Source organism: Microtus pennsylvanicus, chromosome 2 (assembly GCF_037038515.1).
Source record: "Microtus pennsylvanicus isolate mMicPen1 chromosome 2, mMicPen1.hap1, whole genome shotgun sequence".
NCBI classification, from domain to species: Eukaryota; Metazoa; Chordata; class Mammalia; order Rodentia; family Cricetidae; genus Microtus; species Microtus pennsylvanicus.
This window is the reverse complement of record NC_134580.1, coordinates 129092337-129117061: the sequence shown is the minus strand read 5'-3', so window position 1 is coordinate 129117061 and position 24725 is coordinate 129092337. Positions and strand designations below refer to the sequence as shown.

At 47.2% G+C, this 24725-nt stretch overlaps 1 protein-coding gene across 1 annotated transcript in view; it reads right to left on the bottom strand.

Annotated features, from left to right (window-relative positions):
• The window catches only part of LOC142845128 (DNA (cytosine-5)-methyltransferase 3C-like), a 29746-nt gene extending 5838 nt beyond the window's left edge, over positions 1 to 23908 (bottom strand). The window contains exons 1-15 of the mRNA XM_075963890.1: positions 23752 to 23908; positions 22837 to 22898; positions 16075 to 16194; positions 14583 to 14837; positions 11967 to 12005; positions 10254 to 10398; positions 8778 to 8900; positions 8598 to 8642; positions 6895 to 6974; positions 6541 to 6653; positions 5983 to 6169; positions 5154 to 5238; positions 4104 to 4249; positions 3457 to 3547; positions 2945 to 3093 (exon numbers count right to left, since the gene is read on the bottom strand). Of these exons, the coding sequence (XP_075820005.1) occupies positions 2945 to 3093; positions 3457 to 3547; positions 4104 to 4249; positions 5154 to 5238; positions 5983 to 6169; positions 6541 to 6653; positions 6895 to 6974; positions 8598 to 8642; positions 8778 to 8900; positions 10254 to 10398; positions 11967 to 12005; positions 14583 to 14837; positions 16075 to 16194; positions 22837 to 22898; positions 23752 to 23908 (1797 nt within the window). The remainder of the gene's footprint in view (positions 1 to 2944; positions 3094 to 3456; positions 3548 to 4103; positions 4250 to 5153; positions 5239 to 5982; positions 6170 to 6540; positions 6654 to 6894; positions 6975 to 8597; positions 8643 to 8777; positions 8901 to 10253; positions 10399 to 11966; positions 12006 to 14582; positions 14838 to 16074; positions 16195 to 22836; positions 22899 to 23751) is intronic.
• Between the last annotated feature and the right edge of the window lie 817 nt (positions 23909 to 24725).

Here is a 24725-nt window from a genome sequence, read left to right as displayed (position 1 = left end):
TGTTCTCGGCTCCTGTCCTAAATATCTGCCTGAGGCTAAACTGAAGAATTTTGGATTAAGGGCTTTGACAGAGAAGATTTCAGGAAGACTATGTAGTGTGGTTATCAGTAATCATTCTTATGCCGATCTATAATGAAAAGGATCGAGCTAGATAAAGAGAAATACAGTTTGAGGAGAAAAGAAGCACCAGAAAGTGTAATAGAGCTAAATCCAACGTTCAAGGAGATTTAAAAAAAAAAGCCTGATGCAGGGCTGGAGAGATGCCTCAGAGGTTAAAAGCACTGGCTGCTTTTCCAGAGGTCTTGAGTTCCATTCCCAGCAACCATATGGTGGCTCACAACCATCTGGTGCCCACTCTGGCATGTAGGCCTGCATGAAGACAGAACACTATATACATAATAAATAAATATTAAAGAAAAAAAAGCTTGCTGCTAAATGGAAAAAAGGGAGTGGTGATCTCAGGGCAAGACCCCACCCAATTTTGTTTCCAACTTGTGAAAAGGAATTAAAGAAAAGATTAGGCAGTGAAGGAAACCACCAACAACAGAATGCAGATGTAACTGAACAGGGGCCCAAATTCCAGCCCCACCAAGCAGCAGAACTTGGTTCACATGGCTCTCGTTTTAGAGCCAAAAATACAAGAAAGGCGTTATGGAATCTTCCTCCTTGGCTAAGGAAGGCAACTGACGCCAGAAGTGTGTCAGCGGTGTCCCTGCCTAGAGGCCCACAGAGGCCATTATGTGTCGCTCTGAAGGTGAAGCCTGGATTGTGTTGGAGATGCCAAGACGTTGGAGATGCCAGAGCTGTGGAATACCTGCCACAGAGAGCTGCAGACCAAGTCTGAAACCAGCCCAAGAAAGAGAAGTGTGTTACATTTAACAAAGCTGAGGCAAATTGGAGATCTAAAATGTGTTTTGACATCAGATGTGGAGATGTAGATTTGAAGTTTGCCCTGCTGGTTTTCAGTTTTCTATGGTCCAGTATTTTCTCATTATGTTCCCTTTCTTCTCTTTTGGAATAGTAATATATGTCCTGTGCCATTGTATATTGGAGGTATGTGATCTGCTTCTTTATTTTGATTTTTACAGGAGGTTACAGTTAAGAGACTACCATGAGTTTCAAAAGGGATTTTGAACCTTTGACTTTTAAACAGTGTTGAGGTTATGGTAGACTATGGGAACTTTTGAGGTTAGACTGAATGTATTTTGCATTATGATATGACTACAAGCCTACAGGGGTAGGGCAAAGAGCAGAATATGGTAGTTTGTATAAGAATGGCTCCCATAGGCTCATGTATTTGAATGTTTAGTCACCAGGAAGTGGATTAGAAGGATTAGGAGGTGTGGCCTCATTGCAGGAAGTGTGCCACTGGGGATGGATTTTGAGGTTTCAAAGGCCCATGCCAGGTCCAGGCTGCCTTTCTTCCTGCTGCCTATAGATCAGGATGTAGAACTTGGAGCTTCTTCTCCAGCAGCATGCCTATCTGCATGCTGTCATCCTCCCCACCGTGATGATAATGGAGTGCATCTCTGAAACTATAATCAAGCACCTTTTAGTTTATTTTGTAGGAGTTGCCTGTACCATGGTGTCTCCTCACAGCAATTAGAACAATGACTAACACAGCTGAGCTCTGCCTGTGAATGGTGGGTGACTAGTCAGATCAGACCTGCCCACTCTGAGTCATGCCAGTGACAGAATGTGCCAAAGGTAGAGGTTCTTCACATTCGAATCTGCTAAGTCAAATCCCAATGGCAGAAAGACAGTGTGGGCAATGCATGGCTCGGGACACTCAGCCTCGGGTAACATATGACAGCTGGAAAATAGCCAGTTCTATCACATCTGAGGTCAAAATTGTAAAATTCTAAAGAAAACTAAAGTACAGTCCAGGTGTGGTACACACCTGTAATCCTGGCACTGTAGAGGTACAGAGAAGAAGACCAATAATAGTTGAAGGGGAGCCTGGGTTACAAGAGACTCTGTCTTAAAAAAACAAACAAATATGGAGCTAGAGAGATGGTTCAGTGGTTAAGATCACCAGCTACTGTTCCAGAGGACCCGAGTACAATTCCAACACCCACATGGTGGTCCACAACCACCTATGATGGGACCCAATGCCTCTTCTGGTGTGTAAATGTGCATGCTGACAGAGTACTCATATACATGAAATAATAAATCTCCGAAGAAGAGGAGGAGGAGGAGGAGGAGGAGGAGGAGGAGGAGGAGGAGGAGGACGAGGAGGAGGAGGAGGAGGAGGAGGAGGACGAGGAGGAGGAGAAGAAGAAGAAGAAGAAGAAGAAGAAGAAGAAGAAGAAGAAGAAGAAGAAGAAGAAGAAGAAGAAGAAGAAGAAGAAGAAGAAGAAGAAGAAGAAGAAGAAGAAGCCGGGCATTAGTAGTGCACATCTTTAATCCCAACACTAGGGAGTCAGAGGCAGGCGGATCTCTGTGAGTTTGAGGCCAGCTTGGTCTACAGATCAAGTTCCAGGACAGCTAGGGCTACACAAAAAAAGCTTGTCTTGAAAAGCCAAGAAAGAAAAGAAAAGAGGAAAGAAGAAAGGAAGGAAGGAAGGAAGGAAGGAAGGAAGGAAGGAAGGAAGGAAGGAAGGAAGGAAGGAAGGAAATGAAATCCAAAGACCTACTATGGTGTTTGAGGTAATTTAAGTGGTAGACAATTAACTTCTCTGTAACTCCTAACGCTACCATCTTCAGAAGAAAGAGGAAACAAGGAACTGTCTAAAGTGAAAGTACAGGTTGACGTCATTATTGGTACCTGGCACGGGCAAGGTTATGTTACAGGTAAATGTCTCCCGTGCACTCAAAAGTGTGCTGTATCCTTCCCCCCAGATCCAGCGAAAAACAGGGAAATCAGCCCCATCTGTCAAAACTCAGAAGCCTTCTATGCCAGTGTCTCCCTGACCCAAGAAGTCTTGACACCCAGACCACTCACCTCCAGGAATCGTGAGATGTCCCGCTTGTCACCGACCTCCATGGCTACCACATTCTCAAACATCCAGAAGAATGGGCGGTCATCACATTCCTCAGGGCGTGAGTGGTTTAGCAATCGATAAAACTCAAAGAAGAGTCGGCCAGTGCCCTCTACATCCAAAAAAGAACATCAGAGAGCAGGGTTTGATCGAAAGCTTCGATACAAGCCTCCACATTCCCTGAGACCAAGAGAATCCCAATAAGCCCCATCAGTAAAGTCAAGTCAATGCTCTCACATGCCCACTCCCTTAGTCCCCCGGAATGACCAGGCGAGGACACAGGGAGCAGCAGAACACCATTCCCTGACATCTTTCTTTGAAGGCTGAGGACTTGCAAAAGGCACAGGCAGTGCTTAAGGCCCAAGACACTAAACAAGAATGAACAGAAGCCAACAGCTTCTTCTTGGGGCCACCCCATATGGACCAGCACTCAGATATGGTAAGATCTTTGTGAATCAGAACAACTGATGCTCACCAAACAGGCCTTTTCGGACAGGGTTCACACAAGAGAGGTCATTGCAAGGGCTTCCACCAATCACCAAGTCAAATGGGCCCCACTCATCAATCTGAGGGAAAACACAAAAAACTGGGATGAGCCTGAGAGAGGAGGGACTGGAAGCCTTGATTCTGGGGCAGGCAAGATGGTTTGTAGAGTTGATGTACCTGCGGTGCAAGCCTGGCAACCTGGCGTGATCGCCAAAACCCATGTAAGGGTGGAAGAAGAGGGGTGACTCCACCAAGCTGTCCTCTCATCTCTACACAGGGACCATGGTACTGGCACCCTCATCCATGTGCATGCACACACACACACACACACACACACACACACATGATGATGATAAATTGTTTTTAATTTAAAATAAAGAAAGCTTAGATTCTTAGAGAAGTTGCTAAGAAAACTCAGAAATTTGCTCAGTCAGCAACCCCAGTCCCAGTGCATGGGGTCTCAGGCAAGCCCACATTCCACTAAAAGTCCTGTCCGTCACTTTTTCAGAAATGTCTCTGCATCTCTTCTACCCACAACCCTAGGCCTGAGGGAAGGAGATAGTATACTATGAGACTAAATTCTAGGGTACAAAAAGCAAGCAAAAGATGAACCCCAGGAAAATAGACCACCCTCACATTTCCCTTTGTGATGTTCCTGACGTCATCTACGTATTTGATTTGGCCTTCATGCTTAATGGTGCCCACGGCGATGGACTCGGCACAGACTTCGGAGGCAACGTACTTTTCCACTTTGATACCCAAGTCTTTGAGCACCAAGTACCCTGTGAGGGATCAAACAGAAATGTGAGGCCAAGGGGCCAAGTACAGAGCCGTGAGCCCCACGGTTGATGTCCTGAACCCCAACCCGAATGAAGATCCCCTCACTCCATTACTGTCACTTCAAGATATCTGTGGTCGACTCCAGAGGACATCACCACATTGCCCATATAGGCTATGCTCATTCCACGTATGGGGCATCTCACAAAATGGAAAAGAAGCAGGAATGAGGAATAAAAGTCAAAATGCAATAGCTAAGAAGCACGTACCTTTTAAAAGGCACCAAGAACCCTGCAGGAGCCACAGCAGACCTGAGAGGGCTCTTGCGTGTTGACTGATTCCTGTGTGCACACAAACTGAAAACTAGAAAGTAGCCAAGACATTTGTGTGTGTAGCCAGGAAACATCCAGATGCTTGAGCAGAGGGAAAACAAGTCAAACAAGAAACATGTTCCTTAGCCGGGCGGTGGTAGCGCACGCCTTTAATCCCAGCACTCGGGAGGCAGAGGCAGGTGGATCTCTGTGAGTTCGAGACTAGCCTGGTCTACAAGAGCTAGTTCCAGGACAGGCTCCAAAGCTACAGAGAAACCCTGTCTCAAAAAACCAAAAAAAAAAAAAAAAAAGAAAGAAAGAAAGAAACATGTTCCTTTAGAAAGGGGCCAAGGTGGGAATGTGGCAGGTAGAGGAACTTGTCACCAAGCCTGATACCTGGGTAACCCACACAGGAGAGTTGTCCTGATCTCCCCATGTGTCTACGGGGCAAATGCATGCTTCCTGTCACACACGCACAGAGAATAGTGTGAGAAGGTGCAAAGGCCATGGAGTGGAGCCAGAACAGGCACACGTGACATCCGGTTACTACTGTTCTGTCACGGGGCAGAGACACCTTCAGCCTCCTGCCTCAACTCACCTGTTGCAATTCCATCAAACAGGGACAGGACTCTAATGGGTCTCCTCCTGGCTGCAGGAATTGCTGGGAACACCTTGGGCGGCTCCTGCCAGATAAGCAAAGAGAGAGTAATCCCTCAGAGTGTCCAGCTTCCTCCTATGCCCAGAGGCTTTGATGGGGACTGGTAAGAATGTATCTGGCACAGGCTGGCCATTCTGTCCTCAGATAGGAGACACAGCTGCCTCCTACAGACTCACAGGCCCAGATAGGCAGCTTGAGCGGCAACTGCCAAGGCCTCTAAGAACAGCAGATAAACTCCTGCGGTGTGGGAGCAGCTGCCCTTGTCTCCCACAGCTCAGACATATCCTTCTTGTTCCCTGGTCAGAAGGTACTGGAAGGGGGAAGTGTCTGCTAGAGGTGTGGACTAGCAAGGGTTCTCAGCCTCTGGCAGGCATGGGCTCTTAGTCTCTGGCAGGCACGGGCTCTGTGAGGTACAAATGGTACAGGGGAGGTGGAATCTAGCTGTACATTCCCGGCTGGCCTTGACCTCACCATTTAACACAGGTTGCCCTTAAATTCATCACAAAGCTCATGAATCAGCTTTCTGGGCTGGGACCTTTGTCACCATGCCTGCCACTATCACCTTTATAGGCTGTTTTGACACAGGATCTCACTATATAGCCTTGACTGGCCAGGAACTCACTAAGTAGACCAGGCTGTCCTTGAACTCAGAGATGTGCCTGCCTCTGTCTCCTACATTCAGAGATCAAAGGCTGGATTCTTGATCTTACAGATGTACAGGATTCAGCCTCCCAGGGACTGTAATTGTATGAGAATGCACAGAGCTTACAAATTCCTCAAGGTCAGGGTCAGTAGCGAAGAAGTCTTGCAGGCGCGTGTTCCAATCCTTCCTGCGCCTGAGGACCCCATGGCAGCGCTGTGGGAGGCACATATAGCAGCTCCAGGGTTCCTGCAGCTTGGCATCCTCAGCTGTCCCTGTACCCACCAGCACCTCCAGACACTCCACACAGAAGCACCTGTACCAGAGTATGCAGAGAGAATGGGCATCGCAGTTAACAGACATTTGTCCTGCGGGCCCAGTCAGTTCCCCAGGGCATGACCACTCCACCTGATGCTCAGCCTCCTGCCATGGTGTGTTTTGAGCTATGCGGTAATAAATCAGTTCTTGAATATGGATCGCTCAAACTTCCTTCAAATCTAGACCCTTTCAACAGAAACCTCCCAGGGCTGACCTCCCAGGGACATCTGTCCTGAACCCAGCAGTAAGTATCTCTGCAGTCCATACTTGTGAGAAGATCCCACAGATATTGTCTCTAGCTGCCTGTAGGAACTGTGGTGTACACCGGGGATCCGAGGCCCTCGTCCAGCCCCACGGAACGACACTCACCTGCAGCAGCTTGTGTTGCTGCACAGAAGCAGCTCGCGGCCCTCGCAGCACACGGTGCAGTAGGACTGATAGCCGTCCTCATCGTACATGTAGAAGAGCTCCAGGAAGCGGTCCTGACAGCCAGAGAGAAGCACGTGAGACCACAGACCTGACCTCAGCCAGGCCTGGCTAGCAAGCGACAGTACATGAGATTTGAGTTCCTCATGGAGGGCCTTCTCTGCTTCAGTACCTGTCCCCCAAACAGGAAGTGGGGGATGTGCCCTGGGAAACTGTTTACTAGGGCCTGGAGCAGGGACTGTGCTGGGAGCCTGGGTGAGGAAGGAAGGGGCAGGAGGAAGGGGCAGGCAGACTTACCCGGCAACCCTGACAGAGCCCACCCTCAAAGAGAGGGTGGAAGGACACAGGGTTCTTCCTACCGCAGGACAAACAGCGGTCTGCGGGAAAGACAGGGTATCAGAGTTTATGGATACCAAGGGCCTAACATCAGCAGCTCAAGCCTTGAGCCTGACAGTTCTGAGCATCCGCCCCTGGCCAGTCATGTGCTGAGTACTCTGTGCGGTGTCTAGAGCTCATCTAACCCTTTAGCAGCATTGCAGACGAGATACCGTATTTGGGGGTGGTTGGCCACAGACTCGACCTTGTTTAAAGCGCCATCCCCACTTCGTAGTCTGGGAAAGACAAGTTCAAATGAACAAGAAGCACAAGTTCAAATGAACAAGAAGCACAAGGAAGCACAAGGCCTGGCCAGGCAAAACAAGAGGCTGAATATTGCTTTGGATTTGGCATCTCCATCTTTCATAAACATTAAATCTCAGATACTGAGGCACAAGTTCTGATTGGCTTGGCGGCAGTTACAGAACCTCCCTGCAACTGAGCTCTTTAAACACAGCACAGATTACCATCCCAGACCTTGGATTTGTTGTTTGTTTGTTTTTACTGTGAGGCCACTCTGTCTTGACTCTAAACTGATTCACTGTTCAAGAGGACAAAACCTTTAAAAGGCCAACACTGTCTCACGGGGTGGGGGGCAAGGACAAATGGTGGATGGCTCTTGGGATTCATTGAGAACCACGGGTCCAAAGTTCCTAAATTAGGGCTGGAGAGATGGCTTAGCAGTTAAAAGCTTGGCTGCTCTTCCAGAGGTCCTGAGTTCAATTCCCAGCAACCACATGGTAGCTCACAACCTTCTATAATGAGATCTGATGCCCTCTTCTGGTCTGCAGGCAGACATGCAGGCAGAGTACTCAGACAAAAAAAAAAAAAAAGAGTTTCTAAATTAGACCTGGGTGGTGGTGGTGGTGCCCAGCACATCTTTAATCCCAGCACTCAGGAGGCAGAAGCAGGTTGATATCTGTGAGTTAGAGGCCAGCCTCATCTTCAGAGTAAGTTCCAGGACAGGCTCCAAAGATACACAGAGAAAAGAGAAACACACATACACACATGCACACAGTTTCTAAATTGTAGGCATTGCTCTAAACTGCAGCTTTTCCAGGGTACCCTGGATCCAGGTCTGTTTTCTAACCTGGATCCAATAATGAGTAAGTGCTTGATAAATATTTGAAGATTAAGGCACATTGGGCCAAGAATGTAAATGAAGAGTACATTGTATATTCAAACTCCATTAGGTCTGTTCTTGGAAGATTACTGAATCCCAGTGCAGTAACCAGCTGGGGAAAGGATACCAGAGTTAGCTCGAGGAGGAGCCAGTGGCAAAAATGTGTCTTATTTTAACCTTAAACTTAGCTGTGCTTATTGCATGGGAAGTTCAAGGTCCCAGTGATCTGGAGTTTTCAGGCATTGGCCAAAGTGCCACAGCTTCCATTCTTCCCCACTGCAGTCACCCTGGTCAGCGGTCACATCAGATTCAGTTAAAATAGAAGGAAATCCTATTATTTGGCCTAATAAATTTAGAAACTAATACTCAGGAGTATATTAGCCGGAGTGGTCCTGGATCTAGGTCAATGCCCAGTGCTCCAGATTAAAATCCATGCAGAAGGTCAAAGCCAGGCTAAGGCAGGCCTGGGGCACCCAGAAAGGAGGGCAAAGAGACATAGTACCTTCCAGATTGCCTTTGTTGTTGGCGACATCAGAAGCCATCCGTTCTGTGGAGGAAAGAGGAACAGGTGTGAGATGAGGTGGGGAGTCTCCTTTCCCACACAGCCATGCACCTCTGAACCCCAGAGCAGTGGTCCTGAGGACCTGCTGCTCCTGCTGCTGCACCTTCCCCCCAAATTCACCTCGGCTCTCATCATCCTCCCCTCGGTCTTTCCCGCCATAGCTATTGGTCTTGAGGCGCTTGGGCGGAGGACAGTACTCAGCAGAGGCAGAGTCGGTGGTTGTGCGTCTTCGACTTTTGTTCTCTGGAAGGTAAGCAGACAGACTTGACCGAAGGCTAAGAGACAAGGCAGGCCTAGGACGAGACCATGCTGTACCTGGGATCCAGCTGCATCTAGAGCAGGGGACTGGGATGGTGTAGAGAGCCCCAGAGGAGAACCCAGAGCAGAAGCCAGTTCCAAGTTCCCCCCACATGGGAAGCAGGCCAGACTCATGCTCCTGGGGCTTCCACATCGGAGTGTGGAGGAGAATCCATCCTTCTAGAGCCAGCCCCGAGCACAGGCTGAGCACAGCTGGGGCTGAGGTCCTACAGTGACGCCCACAACAATGCCCAACGGGGGCATGGAGCTATTGGGTATTTTGTTGTTTTGTTTTGTTTTTCAAGACAGGATTTCCCTATGTAGTCCTGGCTGTCCTGGAACTCATGCTATAGACCAGGCTGGCTTCAAACTCAGATCTGCCTGCCTTTGACTCCCGAGTGCTGGGATTAAAGTTGTGCACCACCACCTCCTGGCTTGCTACTGAATACTTGAAATATCAGAAGGGACAGGATTTCACACTGAGGGTCAAGTTCAAACTGTCAAATGATGCTACTGATATGCTTGGTTTGGACTGACTTAAACCCTGGAATCTATTTGGCCAATTTATGAAATTAGCATGTATTCATTAATCAATTTCAGTGTAACTTTTACCTAAAAAAGGCATAATTTTCTTAGGACAGTACTAGAAAAAAGCAAAAGAGTTCAATGTTTTATATAGACTAAATGTTTAAATGCTAAATTTTTAAAATATTAGGTCAAAATGTATGAGTAGCATTAATTTCCCATGATGCTTTATAATGAAACTACCAGAAAATAACGAAGTCACATTCTGTGGCCCCCATTCAATAACATTTATTTATACTTTTTTGGATCTATTGAATCACAGTGGACATGGTTGAATCTGACTCTTCCCCCATTCCTACACAAGAGGTAAGAAACTCAGATACCCATCTAAAGTCATGAGGAGCCAGATGAGGTGACACCCGGCTACAAGGCTCCATGAGACCAGAAAGAACTGCAGAGTGAGACCGTTGTCTCAGAAAACAGAAACACAGGAGCCTTTGGTGACATGCTTACATATGTGCCATTAATATTAATAAATAAAAGAGAAGGGAGGAGTCCTAAGGTTTTAGGAGGCGGGATGTGCACCCAGGTTGACCTGAGGGTCATGGGTGAGGTTGAGAGACTCAGCTTAGAAGATTGGATTCTTCTCCGCTGAGCATTGTGGATGCCGAGAAATTGCAGGACAGAGCACTGAAAACAGAACACTCAAAGATGGTAAGGGAATACCGTGTCTCCTGGGTTCTAAGTTCCTACGTCTGTGCCATTCACTCCCACCTGGTTGCTTGTTGTTGGGTTTGAGGCCCTCGATGTCAGTGGGCTTGAAGGCCCCATGGGCCCATTCCAGCATGGGCTTCAGCTGGTCCTCCAGTGAGTCTCCCGGGCTGCTGGGGAAGGTCTTGCCAGCTCGCACCCTGGCTCTCTGCCAAGACACAAATAAAGGCAACGTCTGTCCATGAATGGGAGTGAGCCAATGAGGTATGTGCCAGGGTGAACCCAGGGATTCCTCCTGCTGGGGCTTGCATTCCCTGAACACTGGTGTCTTTCAGAGCTGGACAGCTGTCCTTGGCTTTGTTATGTGACAGGGGCCTGCTTCTGAGATACAAGTAAGGAAACAATAGACCATGGGCGCGGGCACCACATATGACCTCTTCCCTGTAGAAGCAGAGAGCGGTCAGCTCTCTCCCAAAAGAAGAGTTTCACCTCAGCTTTGTTACTTAAAATCAGGAGCTTTAGGCCATCGTCCCTTGTTCTCCTGTAGCTTGGCTCAGACAGCGGACTTCTTGCCTAAGAAGATGTGGACGTAGTCACGCATTCTTCATTTAAGAGCAATGCCAATTTGCATGCCTAACGAGGCACTTGGCCAAGTGGGGCAGGCTGGTAGGGGCTGTAGTAGCAAGAAGCCTGGTGACTCAGAGGAGCTAAAGTGTCTGCCGATTAGGAGAGGAGGGTACAGGCCTCAGCTACCTCCTCCAGGCTTGAAGAAAGAAAGCTCACCTGTCTCTGGGACAGCCTACTCTGCAGTATCACTACTGCCCTGTGACACGCGCTACGCTGGTCAATTGTCACGTGCTGGTTAAAGTCACGGAAAGCTAACTCTGGAAGTGAAAGGCCCTCCCTTGTCTCCAACGCAAGCGTAATTTATTTCAAGTGTCTTCCAAAACTCCCTGTCCTGGGCAAGCTGGGCCCATGACACTATGACAGAGACAAAAGAGAACAGCAAACGGCCGAAGGCATTAAAAACATCACACCCTTGAAAACAGCTAAAGGGTAAAACCATTTTTAACAGAGGTTATATGGGGATAAAGATGGCCGCAGTTGGGATGAAGGGACAGAAGCTCATCCATAAAGGTGACATTTTCTCTCCACCAAGATGCTGTGAGAAGGCCTTCCTGCATCATTTCTTTGGCGATTTGATGACATTTCTTCTGCTTGCTCTCCCAGCTGGGCTCCTCCCACTGGCTGGATGCTATGAGTACCTGATATGCTCCTCCCACTGGCTGGATGCTGTGAGCACCTGATATGCTCCTCCCACTGGCTGGATGATATGAGCACCTGTATGCTCCTCCCACTGGCTGGATGCTGTGAGCACCTAAAATGCTCCTCCCACTGGCTGGATACTAGGAGCACCTGATGTGCTGGTCTGTCTGCTGCCTCCTATTTGCTCGTTGCCTGCTTCTCAGTAAACTCAGCCCTTTGAAACCGAAAACACAGCTACCCAGATCATTCTCCAGATGATACATTCACGAGGCGGCAGACATCTTTCCCAGTCCATCTGGCAGTACCAGCAATTCTCTAGTAACCTTGGCACATCTCAAATTCCTTTCCCAAACATGCCCTCTGCCTTTGGCATTCGGCATTGATCATCTCCATGGTACCTCTGCCTCCTCCAAGCCAACCTTGGCCACACAATGGTGTAAGCTCACGTTTACTGGTTCTCCCTTCCTCCCAGCTCCTGAAGTCAAGGCCTCACTCCTACATCTGTGTTACCTGCAGAGTATGGTATACAGCCTTCCTGTGAGAAACCAGCTCATAGCCAGGCAGTGGTGGTGCACGCCTTTAAACTCAGCACTTAAGAGGCAGAGACAGGCAGATCTCTGTGAGTTCAAAGCCAGCCTGGTCTACAGAGTGAGTTCCAGGACAGCCAGGGTTACACAGAGAAATCTTATCTCGAAAAACCAAAGAAAAAAACATAAAAATTAAAAAATAAAACAGAAATCAGCTTATTGAAGGTAGCCAGGTTAAAATGCTGGCTGAACAGCCAAGGGCCACCAGTTTGTCAGCAGGGACCAAGGAGAGAAAGACATCACAAATATCGACCCGTACCTGGGTGAACAAGGGTACACTGGGGTGCACAGTCACCCAGAGCCTATTCCTGGGGTGCTTCCTAGATGCCAGTAACAAAATGGGGAGGGAGGACAGTATCTAGCACATACCAAGGAACCTGAAACAGGAACCCAGGATACTCCAAATGTGAGGAAGAATAAAGCTCAGAATGGGTACAATAAGGCACAAGCCGTTTGTGTTCACATGGCACATGCGTACATACATGTATGTACAGTCAGTGTCACTGGTCCAGACGTGAGACTCAGTCCTGAAATTGGCTTAGCTGTGTTTTGTGCATGCGCTTTGCCCTTCCTGAGTGTGAGGACAGCTATTGAGTCTTCAGATTCTCAATGAGTTCCCACCATACATGGGTTCAGAGAACACACTGGACACACAGTGAGCTCTTTCTGCTCACGATGATTGTGCATCTTGGTCATGAAGGGCAAGCTGCATGTGCCAAGTCCCCAGACAATGCAGAAATGAACTGTGGGGCGGCACTCCTAGTGAGAGGGGAGATGAAGCAGGTGTTTCGGGCTTCTTATCACACTTGTAGGATACACAGGATGTCCCAGGCTGCAATGCTTGCTTTCACACTCAGCCCCATCTTATGCCCGGAGCCTCAACGCTGTGGTGTGGCCACCATGGGTGACCATGAAGTGCCTGCTGCTCTTGCCAACATGAGCAGAACACAGTGGAAACTAGGTAGTCTCTGGCCAGGACCACAGTACATGGTAATCCATTCCAGAATCCTCTCTCACCATATTGAACCTTATTGCCATCTGACCCTGTCTAGAAAGGAGTACATTATGTCTTGCTGGATATAGCAAGCGTCCCTTCTACGTCACACAAGTAACTGCACATATCCCTGAGTGTAATGCTTCAGTAGCCAGCATAGACTCTGGACACTTATCCTTCTCTGCCCTCTGCTGGTCACTCAGCACAACTGCATGAAGTGTCTTGGAAATTGGATAACTTTTTTTTTTTCTCTAAAGAAATTTTACACATGGACATGGCCCCAAGGGAAAGTAACTCATAAGAAAACCAGAATCTTAATTGAGGCTGAGCCCAGCAATGTTCTTTTTTTAAAGGACTTTTTTATGTGTATTTCTCCATGTGAGCGTATGCCACCTATGTGCTTCTGCATTCAAAAGTCAGAGGGAGTTGCGGGAGGTTTGTGAGCCACCCGATGTGAGTTCTGAGCACGAAACTTCTGGAAGAGCATCTAGTGCTCTAAACTGACAGTTGATTCGTCTCTCCAGCTTAGAGCTGGGTGCGGCGGTGCACGCTTTAAACCTAGCCCTTCAGGACAGCCAGGCTTAGGCAGGGAAGGAAACCATCGAAAACAGCAGGCTGGTGAGTGGATGGACTTGATCCATGTTCCAGCCACAGGAAGCAGCAGAACTTGGCAGTTTTAGTCACATGGTTCTGGTTTCAGAGTTAAGGAGAGAAGACAGGGGTTGCGGAATCTTCCTCTGTGGCTAAGGAAAGCCTCTCAGGCCAGACATGTGTCAGGGGTGTCCCTGAATGGAGTTTGCCCAGCTCGTTTCAGTCCGCTTTGGTCCAGTGTTTCCTCACGAGGCTCCCTTCCCTATGTTTGGAATGGTGAGGCATATCCTGTGTATTGTATGTTTGGAATGGTGAGGCATATGCTGTGTATTGTATGTTTGGAATGGTGAGGCATATCCTGTGTATTGTATGTTTGGAATGGTGAGGCATATGCTGTGTATTGTATGTTTGGAATGGTGAGGCATATCCTGTGTATTGTATGTGGAAGCATGTGATCTGCATTTTGATCTTGACAGGGGATTACAGTGAGCTCGTCAAGCTCAGAAGAGACTCTGAACTTTAGACTTTAAAATAAGTTTGAAACTGTTATAAACTATGGGGGCTTTTGAAGTTGAGCTAAATGCATTTTGCACTATGATACTGTTACAAGCCTATGGAGGCCAGGGAGTGGAATGTGGCAGTTTGAATGTCATTGGCCCCCATAAGCTCATAGAGAGTGGCACTATTAGGAGGTGTGACTTTGTTGGAGGAAATGTATCACTCTGTGAGGGTAGGCTTTGAGGTCTCCTATGCTCAAGCTACACCTAATGTCACGGTTCACTTCCTGTTACCTGTGGTTCAAGATGCAGAGCTCTCAGCTCCTTTTTCAGCACCATGTCTGCATGCTGCCATGTCCCACCATGATGACAACGAACCAAAACCTCTAAAACTGTAAGCCGCTCCAATGAAATGGCTTCCTTTATAAGAGTTGCCATGGTCATGGTGTCTCTTCACAGCAACAGAAACACTAAGACAGTCAGACTGCCTTCTCAGTGGTACCTGATACTCAGTGTTGGCTCCCTCTCTGCTTTCCACACCCACCTGGGTAGTGTCCATGCCCTCCTGGTGACTGTCCTGGCTCAGCTCAACCAGTGGGGAACTGATGCTCCAGGATGTCGTTTCTTCATCTGTGAGGTCAATGGTGGGGTAAGGGCTGGCAGGGGACAGCCGTGGTGTGCTTGCTGAAGTGGTTGCTTGCCAACTCAGGGACTGTAGACCAAAAGAAAAGGTTGAGTCCCGGCAAACTAAGCAGGTAGGGGGTGCAAATGAACAGCTTCCCTCCGTTAGATCCCATGCAAGCAAGAGTGAAGAAAGAAACCAGGGCCCTTCTGTTTTATACGAACAAGGCTGGCAGTCACTGAGCCCAAGGCAGAGCAAAAACACAATAAGGATGATAATGCAGTGGCAGGGAAGGACCAAAGGCTCTGAAGCTGAGCTCAGAGACGGTGGGGGCTCTGGGCAACTGGCTCCTGTGCATCTGGAAACAGAAGTAGAATGTTCCAGACCTGCTGGGGTTGCCTCAAGACAGCAGGAAAAGACACGGGGACAAGGGTGATGGACACCAGTGACTTTCAGCTGAGTTCCAAGGGGAGCCAGATCTGGGCCGTGGGAATTCTTGTCTCCTCAACGTAGTTCCAACAAAAACAAGCCAAGAGTGAAGCCACAGGCTTAGGAGCTTACCTAACTCTCAGGAGAGAGCCAGACCTTGTCCTATGTGTTGTTTTTAATGAAATAGAGCTGGAGCTAGTTAACAAAAAGATGTCAGGGCTAGAGCAATGGCTCAGAAGTCCTTACTGCTCTTCCAGAAGACTTGAGTTCAGTTCCAGCACCCTCCTCATGTGGCTTACACTGCCTGTAACCCCATCTCCAGGGGACCCCACGCCCTCTTCTGGCCTCTGAGCACAAGTACATGTGTGGCTTACGTAGAGAGACGTGTGAATACAAATTAAACAACTTTTTAAAAATTTAATATAGGGGGCTGGAGAGATGGCTCAGAGGTTAAGAGCATTGCCTGCTCTTCCAAAGGTCCTGAGTTCAATTCCCAGCAACCACATGGTAGCTCACGACCATCTATAATGAGGTTTGGTGCCCTCTTCTGGCTTGCAGGCAGACACACAGACAGAGTATTGTATACCTAATAAATAAATAAATTAAAAAAATTTAATATAGGTTTTTTTCTTCTTTTTGGTCTTCAAGACAGGGTTTCTCTGTATAACCCAGGCTGTCCTGGAACTCACTCTGTAAACCAGGCTGATCTCAGATTCACAGGAATCTGTCTGCCTCTGCCTCCCGAGTGCTGGGATTAAAGGCATGCACCACCATCCAGCTGATTAATATAAACTTAAACACAGGCATGAGGAAAGACTTGCTGAACCACCTAAGCTTCGTTTTCTATGCAGGTCTATGAGTGGTAGGAAGCCCCTGGGCTCAAGAAGAGGGAGCTTACTGCTGAGGTATTAGAGGGTGCGCTGGTCTCCCAGGAGAGTGTGGGCGTCACCGGAGAGCCAGAGCCACTGCTGTCCTCTGCCTCGCCACCTCTACCTTCATCTCCATCTTCAGTCAGGTCCTGTGAAAAGGAAACAGCTTTCCCATGTAACCAAGTCGCACAAACAATACAACTAAGGAAGGCAAATGGCATTGAAACGCATAATGATGTCACGCTCAGGTCCCTACAACACTTCCACCTCGTTTTGCTCTAAAAAGACTTACCCTCTTCCATCATGGGAAGCACAGCCCACTGACTGAGGAGATAAAAGACAGAGAGGGCCCATTCACCAGAACTTCTCCACCCTAGAGTCATGTCCATCATCTCAGAACTAGCCAGTTTCCCCACAGAGACACCAGCGCAAACTGCAGTGAGCTAAACCTGCCGAAACCCTACCAGCGGATGACAGGGAGTCCTTTAGAGAAAGCCACTGAGTTTCTCTGGTGGCCCAGAAAGAGAACCCATCCCTTTCCTCCAATCACATCTGTCCCTCCTGCTGTAGTCATTGGTCCAGGAATTGAAACCAAGAGTATGTCTGCCCCTGTGACCTTCGATGGCTCCCAGGAAGAAACTGGAGCTTTTTCTATAGAAATTGGCGCATCAGATCCACAGAATATTGGTGACAGCCTGAATGCTTCTGTGGTAAACAGAGTAACCGAAACGTCTCTACCCATGTCCAGTCAGTGAGTTTTCAGGGCTGGAGAGATGGCTCAATGGTTAAGAGCACTGGCTACTCTCTGACTGCTCTTCCAGAGGACTGGGATTTGAAGCTTAACACCAAGACAGCTAACATCTGTCTGGAGCTCCAGTTTCAGGGCATCTGAAACTTTTCTGGCCTCTGAGGGTATCAGGCACTATGTACAGTCATACAGGTGGCAAAATATTTACCACATTAAAAATAAATAAATAATGGGGGCTGGAGAGATGGCTCAGTGGTTAAGAGCATCGCCTGCTCTTCCAAAGGTCCTGAGTTTAATTCCCAGCAACCACATGGTGGCTCACAACCATCTATAAAGAGGTCTGGTGCCCCCTTCTGGCCTGCAGACATGTACACAGACAGAATATTGTATACATAATAAATAAATAAGCCAGGTGGTGGTGGCACACACCTTTAATCGTAGCACTTAAAAGGCAGGTCTCTGCGAGTTCGAGGTTTACCTGGTCTACAAAAACAAGTTCCAGGACAGCCCAAAGCAATTACACAGAGAAACCCTGACAAGAAAGAAAGGAAGAAAGAAAGAAAGAAAGAAAGAAAGAAAGAAGAAAGAAAGAAAGAAGTCTTTATAGAAATTAAAAAATAAGTTCAAAAGGTTTACCACTCCCTGAATTTGTGGGAAATGGAGACCAGCTCTGGAAAGATGTCTTCAGACAACAGTGCAACAGCCCCTCTGGAATTCAGATTTCTTGGGAAGTTCACTGAGGCCAATAGCAGTGAACACAGGGGCCCTGAGTGGAGCAGGAATGTTGAGTACAGTCAACAGGCTGTCAATAAAACGACAGGCAAGGCTGGGGAACCAGACACATAGCCTGGGTTTCTGGGGTCTCAAGTGGCAGCACTTTGAGATTTGAACAGAAACTTCAGAGTGGAAGCCTCAATGATTGTTGAAAAGAATTTGGAGCCAACATAGCTGCCTTTGTGAGTGCTGCCTGGCCCGTGCTCTGGAGCACCAGACTGCGCTGATGGAGCCCCGTCCCAGCCTGCAGGGCTGGAGCACCAGACTGCCTCTGATGGAGCCCCGTCCCAGCCTGCAGGGCTGAAGCACCAGACTGCGCTGATGGAGCCCCGTCCCAGCCTGCAGGGCTGGAGCACCAGACTGCCTCTGATGGCGCTCTACCCCAGCCTGCAGGGCTGGAAAAACATACCAGTCTTGGCCCAAACAAGCCATAGTTTGTGTTTATGTTTTCAGAACCATTTGGTGACTACGTGCATCTTAGTGTTGCTGTTGAATGAAGTGCTGGCAGAAATGGGAAGACACTCAAATTATTTTGTTTAATAAACACATGAAATTAAGGTAGAAACAATGGTTTCTAATAAACAGATAAAATACAAGAAGCTAAAAAAACAAAGGCACATGAAAGACCGATGTAAGCAGAGAGCGATACTGATGGATCTCTAGAACAATTCGAAAGTGTTAAGATCTGAGAAACAACTGAAAGAGTTTAACAGTGTTGCCACCCAGGGTGACGGCAACAACTGCTAAAGGGCTGGGAGGCAAAGACACGGCCTACCAAGGAGAATATTCCTGTCTCTCCTCGCGCACACATTTAATCCCAGTGTTTAGGAAGCAGAGACTGGAAGTTCTCTATCCGTTCAAGGCTACCCTGGTCTACACAGAACTATACCCAAGATAGGGCTATGCAATGAGACCCTGTTAAAAAAGAAAACAAAAACCAACAAACAAAAAAATCTATTCCTGTTAAGATATTTGTTATGGTTATGCACTACTCATAGTAAAATAATTTAAAATCATGTAAACAAAACACTGTTATTATTGTTGTTAGTGTCATCATTCCTGTTATTACAAGCTACAAGTCCTTATCCTCTTTGAATTTAGTAGATTGTGGCATCACATTCTACACTATCTTGCTGACTTTAACACGACTGTGTGTTAAATACTTACACTTAAAAGTGCAGTGTGGGATGCAGAGATGACTGAGCAGTTAACAACAGGGTCTTCCCTTCCAGAAGACTCAATTCCCAGCCCCCACAAGAGTTACAGGCTCATAAAGATCTGTAACCTCAGTTCCAGAGGAATCTGATGCCCTCTTCTGGCCTCTGAGGGTACTGCATGTATGTGATGCATAGATAAACATGCAGACAAAACACCCATTGACATAAAATTATTAGTAATTTAAAAATAAAATAACAGAAAAAACCTGTTTCAAAAAATAAATAAAGATTAAAAAGTGCACTGCAGCCAGGCATATTGGAGCACGTCTTTAATCCCAGAATTTGGGAGGCAGAGGTAGGTGGATCACTGCAAGAGTGAGGCCAGCCTGGTCTACAGCGTGAGTTTCAGGACAGCCAGAGCTACAGAGGGAGATTCGGTCTGGGAAATGAGGGAGGGGCATTGCAAGGACAGAAAATTTTACAATCTTTTTTCTATATATTATACCCTGTAGTAAGGCTATCCTCTTCATTTTTTTAAGGGTGAACCCAAACACATTATCACAATTATATAGTTGAGTTTCCCTGACTTTAGGAAATCACAGGGCTCAGCGCACCCAGCATACAATAAATAAGCATCATCCTGGGGAAAACGTCTCCACCGTCACGGCATCTCCCCTCCCAGGAAGGCATCACTCGCCCTTTTTACAAAGTGAACTTGCAAATGCGTTGATTAATGTCCACTTACACATCCCTGTACAGAAATTACAATTCTGTGCTTACAGCAACGAAACTATAACCCGTGTGAAGCATTGGCAATAAATTTCTTCAGTGCATAAACGCTAAAAAGATTTTACAACAGCTACCCCAGGATCACAAATGAAAGACTGAAGGGCAAAACCCGGGGGGTTAGCAAGTGACAGAAATTGGACAAATACACAATGATGCCTAGCAGGGGGCCTGGTGATGTTTGCCATTCACAACATGTGTGAGGAGGACACAGACCAAATGACCAAGGCGGACACCTGTTAATGAGATGACCAAGAAGCAATGTCATGAACTGTCCTGAGCCTCACACACTAAAGCCAGCACTCACAGAACATAGACCAAGAGTGAAGTGGAAAGACCAGAAGCCCTAGTTAAAGCCTTAAGAACCTAACTTTTCATTTAGCAACCATGCAGCCTTGCTGGTTGACTCCTTCTAGATTAGGTGAACAGTCCTTCCACCAGACCAGCGTAGGCATGTTTAGCTCAATGCCAGGCTCAGAGTGAAGGACTCTTAACTAACCACAGAAACACAAGAGCTATCCCACCCCCTAACCCGCCAGGCCACCTTGTTAGGCGTCCCTTCTATTTCTGAGACAGTCTCACAACGAAGTATGGGCTGCCCTCGGTGTGCTGGGGTAACAGGTGTACCACCTGCCTTGATTTTCTACTCGCACGCCTTTAGTCCCAGCACTCGGGAGGCAGAGGCAGGTGGATCTCAGAGTTCAAGAGCAGCCTGGTCTACAGAGTGAGTTTCAGGACAGCCAAGACTATACAGAGAAATCCTGTCTCAAAAAAAGAAACAAACAAGCAAAACATGCAAGGAAAATGTGTGTGGGGGGGGGAATTTACCAGTAACTATGCTGAGTTTTTAAATAAAAACTAGTTCTAATAAGCTTGGGAGGTTAATTTTTGCAGTTCTTTATGTACTTGGATTACCAAACTCCTGCCTAAGATTCGGTGGCAACAGTTTTCTCGCATTCTATAGGCTGTCTGTGTCCTTTGCTGTGCAGAAAGGTGTTTTGAAAAGAATTTATTTATTTCTACTGCATGTGCATTAGTGTTTTGCCTGCATGTGTGTCTATGTGAGGGTGTCGTATACTCCAAATCCAGAGTTACAGACAGTTGTGAACTACCATGTGGGTGCTGGGAATTGAACTCAAGGACTCTGGAAGAGCAGCCAGTGCTCTTAACCACTGAGCCGTCTCCTCAGCCATGGTGTGCAGAAATTTTTGACTTCATGTGGCTGTGTTTCTTTATGCTTGGGCTATTTCTGAATCCTGTTCAGAAAGTCCCTGTCAGATCCCTTCATGTGGAACTGTGTTCAGTATGCATTCCAGGTTTTAAATTAAGATCTTTGATTCACTTTAAATTGGCTTTTTACAGGGTAAGAAATATGAATCCCATTTTACTCCTCTACAGGTGTGTCTTAATTAGGCTTTTTATTGCTGGGAGAAAACACTGTGACCAAGGCCAGTTATAAAAGGAAGCATTTAAGTGAGATCATAGTTTCCGAGGGTTAAAAGTCCTTAATGACAGAACAAAGGCCTGATGGCAGGAACAGCTGAAAACTCACATCCTGATTCACAAGTAGGAGCTAGAGAGAGCTCACTGGGAATGGCAAGAGCTTTGGGTTTTGTTGTTGTTGTTTTGTTGTTTTGTTTGTTTGTTTGTTTTGGTTATGGTTTTGGTTTTTCCTGACAGGGTTTGGAGCCTGTCCTGGAACTCACTCTGTAGACAAGACTGGCCTAGAACTCACAGAGATCCACCCACCTCTGACTCTTGAGTGCTGGGATTAAAGGCATGCACCACCACTGCCCAGCAGCAAGAGCTTTTGAAAACTCAAAACCCACTCACAGTGACACACTTCTTCCAGCAAGGTCACACCTTCTAATCTTTCTCAAGCAGTTCCACCAACTGGGGACCAAGTATTCAAACATATGAACTTTATGGAGACCATTCTTATGTAGTTGGGTATAAGATATATACCCAGTTTTACCAGCACCATTTGCTGAATAGGTTATCATTTTAGCAGGGTATGTTTTTGACATCTTTATCAAAAATTAGGTGACCAAACCTGTGTGAGTTTACCTCTAGGTCGTCTATTCAATCTGTCCCTGTATAACTCAGTAACATAATCTGAGATGAGGTATTGTGATACCTCCAACAATGTTCTTGCTGTTCAGGATCAATTTGGTTATCTGTAGTCTTTTGTGTTTGTATGAGTTTTTCATTGCTTTTTTCTAGTTATCTGAAAAATGTCATTGGAACTCTGTTGCGGCATATTCCTGTACACTGTGTGAGGATGTGTTACTGTGATTGGTTTATAAAGAGCTGAATGGCCAATAGCTCGGCAGGAAGAGGTTAGGAGGGACTCCTGGGGAGAGAGAGGGTCAGGAAAGAAGAACGGTGTGAATGCCAGCCAGACGCAGGAAAAGCAGCATGAGCAGCATGGAGAGGTGAGGTAATGAGCCACGTGACAGAATGTGGGTTAAAATAAATGGGTTAATTTAAGTTATAAGAGTTAATAGGACAAGCCTAAGCCAAGGCCAAGCTTTCATAATTAAAGTCTCAAGTGTTGTTATTTGGGAACTGACGGGACAAAGAAAGACCCATTACGAACTTTGATGAGGATTGCATCAAATCTGTAAATTACTTGTGTTTGTACAGCCGTTTCACAATATTAATTCCGCTGATCCAAGACAAAGGAAGGTCTTTTTATCATCTAGTTTCATCTTTAATTTCTTTTTTCTATGCTTTAAAGTTTTCTTTATAGAAGTCTTTAATTTTCTTGGTTAGGGTCATTCCCAAGTATTTTATGTTTGGGGTTTCTTTGGTTGGTTTTTTTTGTTTGTTTATGTTGTGTCTTGTTTTGAAATAAGAATGGAGAAATTTAAAAACCAAACTTCAAGGACATAGTCAAATGTTAGACCATGTGTGAGGCTGTGGGTTTGATTCCCAGCAAGGAAAGGAAAATCAGATGTGGTAACATGACTGTAATCCTGGTCTGTACAAAGGTTTCCAGGACCAGCAGGGCTACCCAGACAGAGTCCTGTCTCAACATGAAACAAAATAAGAAAAAACAAAAAGTCCAAACATGGTATGACCATATCGGAATAAGTGAAGTTTGCCATATGAATGAACTTATCAACAATATTGATAAATTAAGAACTAATCTCAGAAACATACAAAAAGAACCTAATAACTCAAAACTTTCCAGTTTGGCAAAATAAACGAGCGTAGATTTTAATTTACCTTCAGATTTCAGGGGTTGTTTTGTTTTGTTTTGTTTTGTTTTTAGCCTCAGGACACCCATATGGTGAAACCTAGGAGAGAGGAGGAACTGATACCTGGATGTAAGCAGTCATGCCGGAGACCTTCCTCTTGGACGGTCGTGAGTTTGCTCTGCAGCCTGTGGAGGAAAGAGTCAGAGCACACATTCAGAGGAAGGGGCGCCAGACTTCTTGCTGACAGGCCTTCTCTCAGTGTCTCCCCCAAACCAGTCATCAGCAGAGACCATGCAGCATCCCTGTCTTCTCTATGTACTCATAGAGATGCAGGGCAGAGGCTCATGCCTTCCTCCCTACAAGCTAAGCAGTGCCATTTGGGGTCCTAAATATGGAGAGGAAACATCCAATTCCTTCCAGAAAGTCACTGCCTGATCCTATTATGATAATTTCATTAGAATAAAAACCTGGTTTCTGACAGTGGCTGCATTTTAAGTATTTCTATGTAGTCAAGAGGTTATAGGGGTGAACATGGAAACTGGCCACTTGTGCCCTTACAGAGAGCTCAGATCAGCACCATAAGTCTCAAGGACAGAAACACACAAGACAGGAGACTTCAAAAAGTGGGGGCTGATTCCAGGTGTTCTGGGAGGTGCTAAAAGGAAGGGGCAGTAGGAAGCACCTCTCATCCATGATAATGTCAGTGTCAGCACAATAGAGGACCGCACAATCCAGTCCGCGCTGAGACCAGCCCTACCAGGAATGGCAAAGTAAGGGAGCCGCCACCATGGGTGCTTTTCCTCAGAGTCCCAAGGAGAAGAAAGAGGCAGGAGGCTGTGGGCAGAGACAAGACAGAGCTTGGGTGTTGCCTGTGTTCTGTGGGAATAGACTGGTCCCCCTTTAAGGAGGCGTGTGAGGGTGCTCAGTATCCCCATAGCTTCAGGAGCCAGGGAGAAGCTCTTGGTCACAGTCGAGGTGTGCAGCTGTATCTGTTGTGTCAGAATGTAATCCCACCCCAGCTCCCCACTGCCCGCCTACCTTCGCGATCCACTGTGCAGATTGCCTCCATGACCTGGGTGAAGGGAACATTCTTGGCGTCTGAGGACTGGTCACTGCAGTTCCCACTGATGATGACACAATCCTCACATCCACCAGCAGCCTCGTCAGCATTGAGCTGTCTGCTCTCCCCCTCCATTGTCGTCTATGGGAGAAGGCCAGAATAGATAGGAAGGAAGGAGACAGGGGCATGAGAGGGCATCTCACCCCACCTTTCCCACCATGAGCTCTCTGTCCTTGGCTCAGGAGAGAGTCCCATAACCCAATCTCTGGGTGATATTGGGCTCCTAACCTCTATCCCAGGCCCCTCATCAAACTCAGAGGCTCAGAGCTTGGGTCCATGTACCAAGTAGCCTAGAAGGCTCAGTTGTCAGCACCCAAGAGAGAGCTGGCGTCTGAGACACTGCTGTATGGCAACCCTTCAAACAACATCACTCAACACATGCTTGCCCCAGACAACCTAGGTTCCCATCTGTCCCTGGCCCTTCCTCCCTCCCAGCCTCTGCAGAGCCTCAAGAAGCCAATGCACTCTTTTCTCTCACCCCTTTATTTGCTCTGTCTCCAGGCCTGCCTCCCTCTGCCCTTCCTCTCAGACAGGCTTCTCTCCTCTCCATAGCAGCCCAAGCCCCATCCCATCCCATCCTCTGGGGCCCATTGGTCAGTTGGCCTGTCATTCAATCCCTCCATCATCAGCTGGGATCCCAAGCTCTGAAGAGAAAGAAGGAAGGATGTAGGAAAAAGCTGTGGCAAAAGGCGGTGGCAGTCACCAGGACTGACAGCTCTGACCTGCTATGGCCTTGCCCCACACCCAGGATCTGGTCTTCCTATTGCTGTCTCTCTGGTAAGCCAGCTAAGATAGAGAGCTAAGTCCTCACTGATAGGTCCATAGGCTTGTGTGACCTTTGCCCTGACTCACACAACATTATGGGTACCAATTAGGCATACAATTGCACACA